At 44.7% G+C, this 17,213-nt stretch overlaps 1 protein-coding gene across 1 annotated transcript in view; it reads right to left on the reverse strand.

Annotated features, from left to right (window-relative positions):
• The window catches only part of SCAP (SREBF chaperone), a 39,001-nt gene extending 25,612 nt beyond the window's left edge, over positions 1–13,389 (reverse strand). Inside the window, exons 1-2 of the mRNA XM_047094759.1 lie at positions 13,169–13,389; positions 10,833–11,052 (exon numbers count right to left, since the gene is read on the reverse strand). Of these exons, the coding sequence (XP_046950715.1) occupies positions 10,833–10,954 (122 nt within the window). The 5' untranslated portion in view covers positions 10,955–11,052; positions 13,169–13,389. The remainder of the gene's footprint in view (positions 1–10,832; positions 11,053–13,168) is intronic.
• Positions 13,390–17,213: the final 3,824 nt, after the last annotated feature.

A 17,213-nucleotide genomic window follows, 5' to 3' on the forward strand; every position in this document is an offset into this window, starting at 1 on the left:
TGTCCTCACCTCAAGGTATTTTCTGAATTTCCCTTCTGACTTCTTGACTCATTGGTTGTTTTAGAATATCCTGTTTAACTTCCACCTACTTGTGAATTTTCCAGTTTTCCTTCTAGTATGTTTAGTTTCATTCCCCTGCGATTGGAAAAGATATTCTATCTGATTTCAGTCTTCTTTAATTCATCAAGACTTGTCTGTGGCCTAACGGATGGTCTATCCTGGAGACTGCTCCACGAGCACTTGAGAACATGTCTTCTGCTGTTGCTGGGTGTTCTCTGCATGTCTGTTAGGTCTGGCTGGTTGACACTGTTGCTCAACTCCTCCGTTTCCTTATCTTGCTGTCTCTTCTTGTATCTAGTACTGACAGCACAGAACTGAAATATCCAACTATAACTGTGGATTTCTCAATTTCTCATTTCAATTCTGTCCGTTTTTGCTTCATTTATTTTGTAGCCTTGTTATTAGGTGTGTGAATGTTTATAACTGTGATGCACTCTTGCTGTACTAAAGCATTTATCAATATGTAATGTCCTTTATTTTGTTACCTTTTAGATGTTGTCTGACAATCATAGAGCCACTCTAGGTCTCTCTCTCTGTTACTGTTTGGCATGGAATATATTTTTCCATCCTTATTTTCAACTTCTTTGTGTTCTTATATCTCAAGTGTACTATGTATCTGAAGTGTCTTGTTGACAGTATATAGATTCTTTGTAAATTTAATCTGCCAATGTCTCTCTTATTTTTTTAAAAATTTTTATGTTTATTTACTTTTGAGAGAAAGAGAGAGCATGAACGGGGGAGGGGCAGAGAGAGAGGGAGACACAGAATCCGAAGCAGGCTCCAGGCTCTGAGCTGTCAGCACAAAGCCCAATGTGGGGCTCGAACCCACAAACCGTGAGATCATGACCTGAGCCGAAGTTGGACGCTTAACTGACTGAGCCACCGAGGTGCCTCTCTCTTATTTTTTTTTTTAAAAGTTACTCATTTTTTTTTTTGTTTATTTATTTTTGAGACAGAGACAGAGCATGAATGGGGGAGGGGCAGAGAGAGAGGGAGACACAGAATCGGAAGCAGGCTCCAGGCTCTGAGCCATCAGCCCAGAGCCCGATGCGGGGCTCGAACTCACGGACCGTGAGATCATGACCTGGGCTGAAGTCAGACGCTTAACCGACTGAGCCACCCAGGCGCCCCTCTTATTTTTTTTAATGTTTATTTTTTGAAAGAGAGCGCATGTACAAGCGTGCCAGTGGGGGAGGGGCAGAGAGAGAGAAGGAGCGGAATCCCAAAGAGGCTCTGCAGCCAGCACTGTCAGCGCAGAACCCAGTGCGAGGCTCGATCACACCAACCGTAAGTTCATGACCTGAGCTGAAATCAAGAGCCAGACACTTAACCAAACCACCCAAGCAACCCCAATGTCTCTCTTAATAGAAAAGTTAAATCCACTCCCATTTTATGTGATTACTAATAAGGAAGGGTTTACTTGTGCCATTTTATGTCTTGTATGACTTTTGTTCCTCAATTCCTCCAATTGCTGCCCTTTTTTGTATTTGGCTAATTTTTTTATGTGCCACTTTGACTCCCTTCTTCTTTCATTTTCTGTATTTTCAAGTTACTGTTTGGTTACCATAGGGATTACAATTATTATTAACAACCCAGATCGAATAGCATTGTTAAAGAGGGGTTCTGCAGATGTGAGCAGGCAGGAGAAAGATCAGTGACCTTGAAAATAAGACAGCTGAAAATTATCCAGCCTGAGAAGCTTAGTTTCCATAGTATCTAAACACTTTGCTATATATCTGTTTCTTCCCTTCTATATTGTTATTGCCACAGATTACGATTTATACATTGTATGCCCATCACTACAGATCTAAAATTACTATTCAGTGCCCCTGCCTTTTAAATCATAAAAGACAGACGTTACAAACCAAACCAAAAATATAAAAGTCTGGTTATATTTACTAGTGTTACTTTTATTTATGGTTTCAAATTACTGTCTAGTATCCCTTCACTTCAGCCTGAAGGACTTGCTTTAGTGTTTCCTGTAGTGCAGGCCCGCTCAGCTTTTGTTTATATGGATATCTCTATTTCTCCTTCATTACTGAAGACTAGTTTTGTAGAATATAGGATACTTGATTTTTTTCATTCAAAATTTAAACGTTTTCTCATTGCCTTCTGGCCTCCATGGTTTCTAAGGAGAAATCAGCTGTCAATCACATGGAGACTCCCTTGTACATGAACACTTGCTTCTCTCTCGATGCTTCCAAAAGCCAAGGTTCAGCTGTTTGGAGACAGGCGTCAAAGGCTGTCTCTGGAGATTCAGCAAAGGTTCTGCTTTGGAAAGCCCTGCACAACACAGACTAACCTCTGGGCTCTGAATGTGGAGAGGAGTCTCGGGGCCCAGAGCTAAGAATGATGGAGCTTTAGCTTCACTGCAAGATGAAAGCAGGCAGTACACTCTACATCTACATTCACTTTCCATACCACAGCTGCCCAAAACACACTGACTGAACCAAAGGCAGCCTGCTTCTCAAACTGTGAATTAAAAAATATCTGTGAATTCCAGGAATCTAAACATGGCAGCAGGAAGAAAAAGAAGGGCAGCACACTCCAGAGCATCCAGCTTTCTCAGGATGAAGTCTACAGGCCTTGAAGTTCTTCAAAAGGCTCCCAGCCATTCCCCAACCTTGCCTCGGAGTCACACAACTGCTCTCTTGCTTCTGAGGCTCTGCCCCTGCTGGAACACACTTGCCTATTCTTCTCCTAGATAACTCACCTTGGCGGCCTCACTTGCAGTACCACTTGCTGTAGGAAATCTTTCCCCAAATCTGGGTTGGGGCCCCTCCTTCTGTGAGCTACCAAAGGACCCTACACTCACCCCAACATGGTTCTTACCATTGGCAGCGGACCTGCCTGTCTCTGTCTCTATACTAGCCATGGTTCCTCTCACTGAGCACCTACTATGTGTCTGGCACCAATCCAAGTGCCTTCCATCTATCTGCTCATTTAAGCCTCAGCACAACCCAGTGTGACATGCAGAAGCTATATCCTCACCAGAAGGTGACAAAACCAGGATGTCAGCACAGGCATCAGAGTCTGTGCTCTTAACGTCATACTCTAATACCGTGTATTGCATTTCTGTCTTGTTAAAAAACTGAAACATCCACACATTCCTTTTAACATAGGCAAAAGAAAAACACGCAAGAAAAAGAGTCTACAAAATTGCAAAATGCAAGGGAATAATCACCATCCACAGCTACCAAATTCTAGCCAAAAGGAAAACCTGAAGAAAACCGTCAGGCAATTTTCAAAAGTAAAAACACTCACTTTTCCAAGGTTGGAAAACAGACTAGACATTTAAAGAAAGAAACTGTCTGGAGATTTCTACAACCACCCCCATGTTGCTTCCGCAAAACTCGTTTCTAAGACCAGATTATATCTTGGCTTGGCCTGATCTTACAGGGGCAAAGGAAATGAACCAGGTCTCCAAAACCTCCCCTGCCTTTCCTGTCTCAGCTCCACCCATCCAGCTGCTCAGGCCAAGCACTTTGATCTTGATCCTCTTTTTCTCATATTCCACATCTGGTCTTCAGACAATCCTGAAGGCTCCACCTTCAAAATATATCCAGACACCACCACATCTCACCACCTCCAGACCTTCAGCTTAGACTAAGCAACAATCACCTCTCACCTAGAGCAATGAATGCACTAGCCCAGCTAGACTCTCCGCTTCTACCCCTGAAATCACTTATCTCTTAATCAAATACGGAACTAAAATCTCCAATCTCCCCCCCACCCAGCCCACACACCACCTGCTACCACGCCTGTATGGCCTGCTCCCCACATCTGGCCGCCCAACACATCCCCAGAGGCTGCTGCCCTCCCCTTCTCCCTTCTACTCTTACTTCTGGGCATGCTGGCTCAACTTCCAACTGTTAGCATCTGCATCTCTCTCGCTTGAGACTGTTCTGTTGCCGCTGGAGGCCTCTCTGACTAGGCAGTGGGAACTGATGCTGGCTGGAGGCAGCCCTCAACCAGTGGCTGATGTTGTGTAGACCAGGGGTTGGGAAACTACAGCCCCTGGCCTGTTTCTGTGTGACCTGTGAGCTAAGAATGGTTTTTACACATTTACAGCGTTACTAAAAAAACAAAACAAAACTACGTGATAGAGACCGTATGTGGCCTTACCAACCGGCCCTGTAGGGAAAGAGTCTGCTGACCCTGGCACAGTCTGGCTCCCCCACACCCAGGTAACGAGCTCTGAGGTGGACGTCCTGTACCATTTCTCAGCGTTCCCCAGTGAGATTACACAGCTTCCTGTGGTGGTAAGTTGCTGGATGATGCTCCTTCCTATTTCACTTTTCCACCTTCCTACCAGTGCTCACTTCATTTTACACATTAGCTACATGTATGTACTCAAATCCTTGTCTCAGGGGAGCCCAAAACGAAATGGCTCCCCTTGCTCTCCCCAAGGCCAGCCAAATTCCTGCTTGTCCTTCAGGGCAACACAGCCTTTGTATTCCTCCAATCCCAGGCAGGTAGGCACATGTCTTCTGTTCTCCATGGCAGCCTGCAAACACTGATCCTAGAGACTTCTCATCTGCATGATTAATATAAGAAATGTACAGGGAGGGTCTATGCCATTTTAATTTCTGCATCCCCAATATCAGTCACATAAAAGATGTTCAGGAAATGTTCAGGATTATTTATCTACCAGATGTTCCACGCACGAGGCTGGCTTCATAACCCATATGGCTGCACAGGACTCCGCGCTCAGAAGGTCTCGGCGCTTGGGGTTTAATGCTCTGCAGTAGCTCTATGGAAATTCTCATTTATTTACTTACTTATTTATTTTATTCTCAAGTTAGTTAACATACAGTGTAGTCTTGGCTTCAGGAGTAGAATCCAGTGATTCATCTCTTACATGTAACACCCAGTGCTCATCCCAACAAGTGCCCTCCTTAATGCCCATCACCCATTTTCCCCACCCTCCATGCCCATCAACCCTCACTTTGTTCTCTGTATTTAAGAGTCTCTTATGGTTTGCCTTCCTCTGTTTTTATCTTATTTTTCCTTACCTTCCCCTATGATCCTGTTAAATTTCTCAAATTCCACATATGAGTAAAATCATGTGATATCTGTCTTTCTCTTATTTCGCTTAGCATACTACCCTCCAGTTCCATCCACGTTGTTGCAAATGGCAAGATTTCCTTCTTTTTCATCTCTGAGTAGTATTCCATTGTATATACATAATTTGGCTATTGTTGATAGTGCTGCTATAAACATTGGGGTGCATGTGCCCTTCAAATCAGCATTTTTGTATGCTTCAGATAAATTCCTAGTAGTGCAATTGCTGGGTCACAGGGTAATTCTATTTTTAATTTTTCAAGAAATCTCCTGTTTTCCAGAGTGGCTGTACCAGTTTGCATTCCCACCAACAGTGCAAGAGGGTTCCCCTGTCTCCACATCCTGGTCAACATCTGTTGTTTCCAGAGTTGTTAATTTTAGCCATTCTGACCAGTATGAGGTGGTATCTCATTGTGGTTTTGATTTTTATTTCCCTGATGATGAGTGATGTTGAACATCTTTTCATGTGTTTGTTTGCCATCTGGATGTCTTCATTGGTATGGAAATTCTTAATAAATTTATCTTTAAACTTGCTTTTGAAGTGAAGTCCATCACAACACAGCATGTGCTGAGGGTACGGACTGTAGGCTCACCCATGGTCCCTCCTCCCTGGGACAGGTTCTTGACCACCAGCTCCTCTGCCCTCTCACATCCCAGGACTTGGCCTTGCCCTTCTTGTCCATATATCCCTTTTGTTGCCACCCTGGCAGGGGCCTGAATATAAAAACAAGGGTCAGATGTACACATCCCGTTGTGTCTTGGGGCAGGGTGAGGCGACGGCCATCCCCTGGGCCAGGGTGGGCTTTTGGATGGGGAGGGGGGACCTTTCAACCACTCCCATGCAAGTATATTTAGGACCTTTAATGGTCCTTTCCCCTGCTTCTTGACCAAGCTTCCGTGCACTGTCCTGTTGCCCTGCATCCCACAATTACACGGATGCTACTGGCTCTAGTCTCAACTCCTCCTCACTCCCAGTCATCTAGGATGGAGGTTCAGGAGATGCCGAAGACAGATGGAAACATCAGCCTCAGAAATGACACTCAGAGATGTTGCACAAGGCACTTATCTGGAGGCATCAGGGTGGGAGATGTTTTCTCTCTTCGCCTCTCAGGGGAGAACAGTACAGGGCTAGAGGTGGGGTAGCAAAAGACTAGAAGGCGGTATTTCTGAGATCTCCTGCCCTTTCCTGCTTGAGGAAATTTGGGGTGGTAAAGGAGTCTTTGATCTCCCACAGGCATTTCAGAACTTTTCCAGAGCTTGTTTGTGAGGCCAGGAGTTAACTTCTGCTGGGGGGAGGCTTTGGCTCTGGCATGCTGAACAGGTCAGCATCCTGGAGCAGCTGCAGGAGCTGGTCCCTTGGGCTCTCAAGTGCAGGCTTCAGGGCAGAGACGAGGGGTGCTCTGGGACTCATTCTCAGCTACCCAGCTGGCTCTCCAAAGCACAATTGCACATAAGGCTTCAGTTACTTAGATTTCTTTCTTGATCACAAAGAGAATATAAATGTGTCTACGGTGACCACATGGGCGTAGAAAGAAGAAACCTTTAATACAGGCCCCTGTATGCACACTTCCCAAGGACTCATGGTGATCTGGGGAAACTTGAGATGTGGGGAGATGGGGGGAGAGGTGGACAGAGACCATGCAACGGAGATGTGCAGCCTCAGCTCAAAGGTACTGCATTCTGCCAGAGAAAATGGACGAGGAAAGGGGCCAAGCCTGCTCTGGAATACCCACATAGTTTGCAAGATTACCGTCCTTCATGAGGTTTAGAATGGCCTCACTATGATTTAACTTGCTCTCCAAATGAAAATCACCATCTCTAGCCATGAGCAGCAGGCTGTAGGATCAACAAGTGACCCAATGACCCTCACGTTGACCTCTGTTCTGCACACAGGCAGTCCGCTAGCCTGGCGCTCGAGCACTCTCTCTTCACCCAACAGTGCACCCACCACATCCCAGGGCGCAATGGGAGCAACGGCGCCCTCTGCCTTGCTGGGCTGCTGCTGGGCCACACCCTCAGGTCCTGATGGCCTAACCTCTAGGAAATGTGAAGACACCTCTTTCCAGTGTCTACGTGCTGCAAGTTTCATCAGATTTTCCTGGAGGAAAAAGCATTCACTGTTCCCAGGGTGGTCCAGTGCTGAAGAATGGGGTCTACAGCTCAGGTGGCTGCCAGATCTGAACAAGGACATCAAGTGCAGGGGCCCTTTGAGTTCAAGCTGCACAAGGGTCTCATTCCAGGAACAATACAAGATGAACAACTAAACAGAATCTAGGTATCTAATGAAACTACTAAATGCTATTACTCACACTCTGTTTTCTGCAGGCAACCCGAGGCTCTGAACAGAAGCAGGAAGCTGCTCTGCAGAGGGAAGGTTCCCGGGTCAGAAGAGGACACGGAGGCTTGTGCCCTGAGTCCACAACATCTCATCTCCTGCCCCAAAAGACCCACAACCCGTGGATTCTCTGATACAAACTTTATCATTTTTGGAGGCTAACAGACTTCATCTAGCCTTGGAAAATGTTTCCTAAGCCAATCAGATTTTAAGAAAAGTTGTTAAAAAACTCTTTTGAGATAACTCGACAAAGATGTTGGTTTGAGAAAGTAAGTACACAGCACTAAGAATGGGAGAGTACAAGGCTGATTTTTCTCTTCAAAGAAAAACTTTGGACTGCAAAGACATGAGGAAACTGTGGTGCCGTCAGAGGGCGGGACCAGAGGAGGTAGCAGGTTCTTGGAGGGGCTTGCCGGGATACTCCCTTCCCTGCCCATTTGCTGAACGAGCTGACTGATGACCTTAAATGATGAAGACGAAGACACCACTTACTCTTCCCGCAGGGTTCAGCTCAGAGGCTCTCCTCCAAAGAAGCCTCCCTGACATTGTCTCCCTTTGCCCCAAGGCCAGGTCACATCTGCTGGGCACAATATCCAATGTCTTAGACCCACAATTGTGCACTTCTGAGAGGAATGATGTGTGCATCACTGGTCTGGCATAGTGCTTGGCATTTATTATGGCCATCTTTTGTTTTTTTAAGCCATCTTTATTGAGAAAACCCAACTTTGTGCTCTCTCCCCAACTTCTGTTATATAGGGCTACTGCCTCAAAAAGACTGTTCTCTGTCTAGGCAGATCCTGCCAGGCCCTAATCCTGGCCCACTGCAACTGAGACCATCTCTCTCAGGCTTCTTGTTCAGAGAGCAAACATCTTGCAATGAAAGCTATCAGCACCAAATAGTATTCTTCAAAACGTTCCTATCACCTGGGTGAAGTAGAGAAAGTACAGGGCTTTCCACAGGGACCTGCCAGTCATAATATTTACCACTTACCAGCTCTCCACACTAGTTTAATCACCCTTAAAAAAAAATCTAGGACACAACCACCCCCTCCAAGGATGTCAGGCACCAAATGGAACAGTGTGTGTGTGAAAGGAAAAGCATCAAAGGACCTACAAAGCCGGAGGTCAATGAAGATCAGTCTTCCTTTCCTTCCCATCAGCCTAGTCCTACCCTGAGCCTCACCACCCACCTCTTCCTCTAGACTGATGTTCAGCCAGAAGCACCTGTGAAATATAAGGCAGGCTTGGCTGCATCTGGACTGTACTGGTTGTTAAATATTGTTTTCATCACATCTGCCTCTTCCCCAACTTCCATCCTATTCTAATTCACCATGAGTCAAGAGGGAGTTCTCCAAACCTGACATGTCAGCTGTCTCCTAAGGTTTTCATACCAGAGGCCCTCATATCATAAATCCAAGGACTGTCTGTTCTGAAACATTTGTGTAATATCAAATTATTCATTCAAAGATAAGGCCCAACTGCACCCAAGCAGCTGCTACACATATCCTACATTCCCTGTCCAGGAAGCTGCCTGGTCTCAGCTGGCTACACCCAATACCCAGAAGATGAACAGCAAAGAGGAAACATACTTTCCGTTTCCCGTAGCCAGAGTTGTGTTTGTGGAAGGGGAATCACAACTACCACCTCCTCAACTCAAACTGCTCACCGAGCAGACAAGTTTAATCCAATGTACTCATCCATCAAGTATTTCTTACCATGTTCCCATGTGCTGAGGCATGTGTAAAGAGGCCATCGAGGAGCTGAGAACTTAGTGGAGGGGAAGCTAAGTTCTACCACCCTCAACAGAAGGCAACATCAGTGATAATAACCATGAGTGTCCCCACACACTGCTGCTCCAAGAATCAGAATAAGAGAGAAAACTCTTTTCACTTAAAGGTGATAGAACTTCAGAGAAATTTTCAAGAAAGACACAGTCTAGTGGTTCTCAGCACATGGTCCCCAGGCCTGGGAACTTGTTAGAGATGTAAATTCTTGGGCTTATCCCAGACCTGATGAATGGAAACTCTAGGGTGGTGCTCAGCAATCTGTGTTTAGCATGCCGTCCAGGTGATTCTATTGCTAGCTCAGGTTTAAGAGCCATGGACTTATCACACAGGCCAAGCCTGGGAAAGTATGATTTTGAAGGAGAGAGACGATTTTTGAAAAGTATGATCTTGAAAGAGATTCTGAAAGAAATAATTAACCTAGAGGAAAAAACAAGAGCTATGTTCTACTAATTTATCTCCTATAGGATGTAGCCATAAGTATCCTGTACAACACAATGGAACAAAATTTAAACGTCAGTATAAATACACATCCACAGCAAGGACAGTCAGGGTGACAGAGTGCCATAGTGCTGGCACCAGAATCCCTAAGCCTAGATTTAAATCCCAGCGTCCCTGCTTATTAACTTTGCACATCACGCAAGTCTTCAATCCTCGACCTCACTTTGGTTAAATGGAAATATAACTGGACTGCTTCCCAAGGTTATTATGAAGCACCCAGCAGGAAATTCTCAATGAAAGATGCTCATCTTTCTTAGTCCTAATTAGAAAAGAGCTTGGGATCATTAACAAACTGAACAGTGAGCTCAGTCCTGAGCCACCCTCCTTCCAGCACAGCAATGACTACATCTAACAAATGTCAGATGTACAATGAATATGGAAACCAGAATTCTTTCCAGAGGCAAGGATCATACAGTTGGCTCTTTTCATGGGTGTCAGTGTTTTGGAGCCAAAAAGGCCATCAGATATCTTCTTACACCGAGCCTATCCTTTTATAAGCCACAGCCTTCAGTTTCTGTGAGGCCCTGTGACAGAAAGACAGATGTGGATAGAAGGCAGCTACCACAACAGTCCTTGGTGACCACAGCTGGCCCTGAGAATCAGCAAGAGATCAGAAAGAGGCTCCTCGTGGCCATAAGAAAATGGAGAGCACAGAACCAAGTCTCTGGGTGAGCCTGAACGAGGGTGTCCAAGAAATTGTTCAAATGGACTTGGTTTTGCAACACACTCAAATGCTCCTGCTCTCAACCAGGTACCAAAATGTACCAAAATGAAACTGTCACTGTTGAGAAGGAAAATTAAAAAATCATGCCTTTCAATCATCTTGTGGTTTCTTAAAAGCATTTAAACATTATTCTGAAATAATTTTGAACAAATCTGGAGAATCCCTATGTCAGGGCCAGACTGGTCTGTTTCAGTCTAGTGGCTAAATACCCCAGGACTAGAGCTCTCCAACCAGCAGCTTCAACCAGCCGCCAGTCAGTGTATAAAAAGTATACACAGTCCAAGGGCTACGGAGCAGTCAGAATTAGGAAACCTACTGTCCCAACACACTGGCCCAACATATCCAGGACAACTCAGAAACATACCAGCAGGCTAAGATGCAGAGCCCCGTGAAGAGGATGATAGGGATGGGGTAGGATGCACAGAGCAGCCCATGGTTGTAGAAGGCCTGAGATATCTTCTCACGCAGCCTTTCAGTCAGGGTCATCCTCAGCTGAAGTCACCTTGCTGCCATCCCGGAAAGTGACCATGGATCAGCCTGGTGCACGCTGGACAGCACTGACAATGGACACCATCTGCAGATACCTGGCAAGGGAGAAAAGCCAACATTAACAGCTAGTACTGGTTCTGCACACTAGGGCTGCTGGGGGAGGCAGCTGTGACATGGGTGGAGACATGTTTCAGGATGCCCACATGCAAAATCTGGAGACCTCAATCCCAACACACACGTGCGCGCGCGCGCGCACACACACACACACACACACACACACACACACACACACACACACCCCTGGTCAGCTCTTAGTGACTGTGGGCAGTTTCTAAGTCAGTCTAACTAAAGAGGCCAAAAGACTGCCCCTCTAGTTCTGATAACTAACTCTCAACCCTCTTCCATAGAAGGAATTTCTAAAAGACCACTCCCCAGGGGCTCCTGGGTGGGTGGCTCAGTCAAGTTGAGTGTCTGACTCTTGATTTCGGCTAAGGTCATGATCCCAGGGTTGTGGGATCAAGCCCCCGAGTTAAGTGTAGAGCCCATTTGGGATTCTCTCTCCCTCTACCCCTCCCCTGTTCACATGCGCACACACGCATGTGTGCCCCCTCTCTCTTGAAAAAAAAAAAAAAAAAGACCACTCCCCAGACAGGGCATTGTTCTCACAGGTGGCACAAGAAAGCACAGCTGAGTAACAGATATCACCTTCAGCTGCCCTCTGACAGAGGGGTGTTCTGGACACCCTCCCCACCTTTCTCTAGGCACAGGCAGATCGACAGAAATCCTTGGGGGAAAACTTCACACAGAGGTGACCCCTCAGAAAACATATTCTTGCACAGTGTTCCACTGGTGAAGAATGTTCAGTGGAGGGGCACCTTGGTGGCTCAGTCAGTTAAGCGTCCCACTCTTGGTTTTGCCTCAGGTCATGATCTCATGGTTTGTTTGAGCCCCCCATCAGGCTCTGCGCTGAATGTGCAGAGCCTGCTTGGGATTCTCTTTCTCCCTTTCTCCCTCTCTCTCTACCCCTCCCCACTTGTGCACTCGCTCTCTCAAAAAAAAAAAAAAAAAATGTTCAGTGGAGTCAGCCTTTAACATAAAAACACCAAAAAACCCAGGCTCCTGATAGAAAACAAATTCACTGTGGCTGCATCATTAGGTGGAAGCTGCTGCTCTTGGTGAGGCAGTTGTTCCTGGGACACAATCCTGTTGCTGCCTGCCCAGCAGCTGTCTTCTTTCTGGCACAAGGGAACCACCTCCCTCCACAGGATTGGGCCCGGACAGACTGTCAGTCAAGGTGCCACTCCCTGACCCACACCAGGCCGGCTGGGCCTTTGTCCCTGGACTTTGACTTCTGAACAGACAGCAGCAGGAACTGGATGTGGTGGTGCTTATTCAACCCCAAGAGGTTCCCGCTCCTAAGATCACGGCTCCTCTGACACCAGCACTTTCTGAAGATGAGGCTCCACAGCTTTTCTTTCCAGTCTGTGAGCCATCCCATATCCAATAAATCCTTTCTGCTTGTACGAGTCAAAATTAAGTTCTGTTGCTTCCAACCAGAAAACCTTAAACCAGTAAATTCAGAATAGAAAACTCCAGCAGAAGCCAGGGATCTAGAATTCCCTTCCTTACTGAGCTCTCCAATGTTACCCTAGAACAAACCTACTTCTCCTGTTCCCCGTTGCTGTTTTCTTTGGTCTGTGCTACAGGGAACCTGCTGGGACTTGTGTCTTGGCTTGATCAGGCTCACTGATGGAAACCTAGGCCAAAGAGGTGACTCCAGCAGTGTCAAGACCAGAAACGAGAAGCAAAAGGAGTCACACGACAGCCAATTCACAAGAAGACAAATGGCTGCCAATCTTTCCACCTTCCTGGAAACACAAGCCTTCAGTGCATATGCAATTTTCCAGTCCAGCAACCCTCTAAGGAAATACAAAGAATCCTCTGTGGGTCAATTCAATAGGAAATGGATAGAGGAGCCAGCAGGTAGCAGCTGCTGGCCCAAGTAGCAGAGGTGTTCACAATAGCTCAACAATTCACAAGGCTCACCTGGAGCGTGACAGGTCAAAGAAGTCTCTAGCAGTGCACCCACAGCAGGCGACCCACAATAGTGCTCACCACCCAGCATAAACAAGGATTCTGGGAAGCATTTGTTACTGCTCCTGCGCCACCGGCCTTCCATCCTGCCCCTGGGGTGGGGGTGGGGAAACAAACCTTGATGAGACGCACACCTGTGGAGAGACACTATCAAGAGGATCCCTGAAGACCGAAGGCCATAAACTAGCTTTTCCAACCTCCGTCCTCTGACAAATCTCTCGTCACTTCCCTGAAGTGTCGCAAAACCAAGCCCTCCAGGGAATTCTGATTTTGTAATTCCAATCTCCTTCTTGGCCTCTGCACACACATCGGCAATACAGGAGGGGTCAGGTCGCACCCCTGCAGTCCAGCTCTTACAAGTGGAACTATAGACAAGAGAAAAAAACTATCCAATTCACTTCCGGTTTGCAGCAAATGCAACTCTTTCTGATATGATCTTAGTTAATTTCACCTCCCACTGACCTTTAGTAGTTATACTAATAGTTAATTTTCACAGCACCTGGAAAACAAAGCAAAAAAAAAAAAATTCTAGTTCATGACACAGCCAACCTACCTGAACCTACCAAGAGGAGACATTATTCATCTCTACTCCACTGTACACATTTTAATGCAAAGCTACTCCAAAGCAAAATTTACCCAACCTGATCCAAAAACCTGTTTTTCTTACATTGCCCCATACTCATAGGTTTCTTCAGATCAAAACCTATGGCTCTCCTTGAATTTAAAGAGAGAGACACAACATGCACAAAGGATGGAGGCCAGGAGGCCTGAGTGGACCACATTACATAAAAATGTAAACGACCCTGCTGCCTGCATTTGTGGGAGACCCCACTATAAGCAAAAACAAAGGGGTTTGTTATTAGACACCTAAATTACAGAGCTGTGCACACGAAGGAAAAAACTCCTAGAACCAGTCAAAACAGCCCTCAGGAATTTTACAGAGGAACAAGCATAGATCAAGTCAGTCACTCTGGCTCAGAAAATAAAGGGCACTAGGAATGGAATGAGTCCATGAGGACAGACTGGGGAGGCAGGCGCATCCCACTTTGCTGTGAGCTCGCTTGAGGTGCCCACAGTTCTGAACCAGCGCCAAATTATGAAAATACATGTGAAAGTTTCAGAAAAATCCACACATACACGATATGTTAACATAAGACACAATTTTTTTTAAGATGATGGTCTTTTTGCGCCTATATTCACCACTCAACATTTAAAATTCTCTTCAACCAACTCACACATTAAGAATCAACCAAGAAAAGGGCACCTGGGTGGCTCAGTCAGTTAAGCTCCTGACAGTGGCTCAGGTCATGATCTTGCAGTTCGTGGGTTCAAGCCCTGCGTCAGGTTCTGTGCTGACAGCTCAGAGCCTGGAATCTGCTTCGGATTCTTTGTCTCCCTCTCCCCGCCCCTCTCCCCTCTCTCAAAAATAAAAAAATGTTGGGGCGCCTGGGTGGCGCAGTCGGTTAGGCGTCCGACTTCAGCCAGGTCACGATCTCGCGGTCCGTGAGTTCGAGCCCCGCGTCGGGCTCTGGGCTGATGGCTCAGAGCCTGGAGCCTGTTTCCGATTCTGTGTCTCCCTCTCTCTCTGCCCCTCCCCCGTTCATGCTCTGTCTCTCTCTGTCCCAAAAATAAATAAACGTTGAAAAAAAAATTTAAAAAAAAATAAATAAATAAAAAAATGTTAAAAAAAGATTAAAAAAAAAAAAGAATCAACCAAGAAAAATAAATGTGCCAAAGGAAGGTGGAGGAATAGGGAAAAAAGATGTAAAAAACTATACAGACTACAGGCTCTGTCCCACAGCTTTCCAGGACTGTTTGTTGAAAATACTCACCATCTCCCCCAATCTTTGGCTACATTGGAACTGTCACACTTGTTCTTACCACAAAGGTTTACGGACTATCCCATTTCTCTGGAATAAACGCCTAGAAGTGAAACACCTAGGGTACTATGGTTATGTTTACATTTTCTAAGAAACTGCCAAAATATTTTCCAGGGTGCCTGTACCACTTTACATTCCCCCCAGCAACATATGAAACTATTTCTTCTCATCCACCATCATTCAGTATTTCCACTATTTTTTTTTTTTAGCTGTGCCAACAGGTGTGTACTGATAGCTAATTGGGTCCTAAGTTATCCTTTCCTAATGACCAGTGACACTGAACACACACGTGTGCCACATGTCTGTGTGTATATGCCTCAGGATGTTATATATGCAAGATCATGTCATTTGCAAATACAGTTAGTTTAATTTCTTTTCTAATTTCGATGTTTTTTATGTGTTTTTCTTCTAAAACTGTCTTGGCTAGACCTTCTGGTACAATGTTGAATTGCACTGGTGAGAATGAATCCTCATCTTATTCCTGAGCTCAGGAAGAGAACATTTAGTCTTTCACCATTAAATATGACATTACATGGAAGTTTTTCATAAATGCCTTTATCAGGCCTCTATTCCTAGTTTGAGACGTTTTTAAAAAAATCATTAAAGAGTATTGTTTTTTGTGTCTTTTGAGATAATCTTGTGTTTATTTATCCTAACAAGGTTTATAAAGACTGAGTTTTCTTCATATTTTGAACCAACTTTGCATTACTTCTAAATGTTAGTAGACCAGGTTTGCTAATATTTTGTTGAGGGCTACTGTATCTGTATTCATGAGAGATACTGCCCTGCAGTTTTCTTTTTTTATGACATCTTTGTCCAGCATTTGGTATTAGGGTAATGCTGGCCTCACAGGATGATTTGGAAGTGCTCCCTTCTTATTTTTTGGGAGAGTTCATGATAAATCTTTAAACATCTGGCAGAATTCACTAGTAAAGCCATCAGATAATGGGCTTTTATTAGTGGCAAGTTTTTTGTTTTGTTTTTAGTGGGACATTTTAAAATTATTAACTCAAACTCTTTCCTTGTTTCCTGCTATTCAGATTTTCTATTTCTTCTTTTTTTTGTGATTTCATTTTATTTTTTATTTTTTTAAATTTACATCCAAATTAGCATATATTGCAACAATGATTTCAGGAGTCGATTCCTTAGTGCCCCTTACCCATTTAGCCCATCTCCCCTCCCATAACCCTTTGTTCTCCATGAATCTTTTCTGTTTTGTCCCCCTCCCTGTTTTTATATTATTTTTGTTTCCCTTCCCTTATGTTCATTTGTTTTGTCTCTTAAAGTCCTCATATGAGTAAAGTCATATGATTTTTGTCTTTCTCTAATTTCACTTAGCATAATACCCTCCAGTTCCATCCACATAGTTGCAAATGGCAAGACTTCATTCTTTTTGATTGCCGAGTAATACACCACATCTTCTGTATCCATTGATGGACATTTGGGCTCTTTCCATACTTTGGTTATTGTTGATAGTGCTGCTATAAACATGGGGGTGTGTGTGTCCCTTGGAAACAGCATACCTGTATCCCTTGGATAAATGCCTAGTAGTGCAATTGCTGGGTTGTAGGGTAGTTCTATTTTTAGTTTTTTGAGGAACCTCCATACTGTTTTCCAGAGTGGCTGCACGAGCTTGCATTCCCATCTATTTCTTAAGTCAGTTTTCTTAGTTTGTTTCAGGATCTGCCCATTCTATCTAAGTTAACTAATTTACTGGTGTAGTATTTACTATTCATAGTATATCCTTGCAATCATTTTTATTTCTGGAAGGTGGGTGGTATTGTCCCCACTTTCATTAATAATTCTAGTAATCTGAATCTTATTTGCTTGGTCATTCTAGCTAAAGGCTTGCCAAGTTTGTTGATCTTTTAAAAGAATCAACTTTTGGTTTTACTTACTCTGTTGTTTTCCTATTCTCTATTCATTTGTTTCCACTCTAGTTTCATAATTTTCTTCCTTCTGTTTGCCTTGGGTTTATTTCACTCTTCTTGTTCTAGTTTCTTAAAGTTGAAGAATAGTTACCTCCTTAATAGTTGAGGTTATTGACTTGATATCTTCCTCTTCTTTTTGTTATTTATTTGCTTTTGAGGGTGAGAGAGAGAGCACAGATGGAGGAGGGACAGAGAGAGAGGGGGAGACACAGAATCTGAAGCAGGCTCCAGGCTCTGAGCTGTCAGTGCAAAGCCTAATGTGGGGCTCGAACTCATGAACTATGAGATCATGACCTGAGCCACCAACTAAGCCACCCAGGTGCCCCTCTTCCTCTTTTCTTAATATAAGCA

The sequence above is a fragment of the Lynx rufus genome, unplaced genomic scaffold, assembly GCF_022079265.1.
Source record: "Lynx rufus isolate CCGP_SWC_20201006 ecotype Redwood Valley unplaced genomic scaffold, mLynRuf1.p SCAF_4, whole genome shotgun sequence".
In the NCBI taxonomy this organism is placed as follows: Eukaryota; Metazoa; Chordata; class Mammalia; order Carnivora; family Felidae; genus Lynx; species Lynx rufus.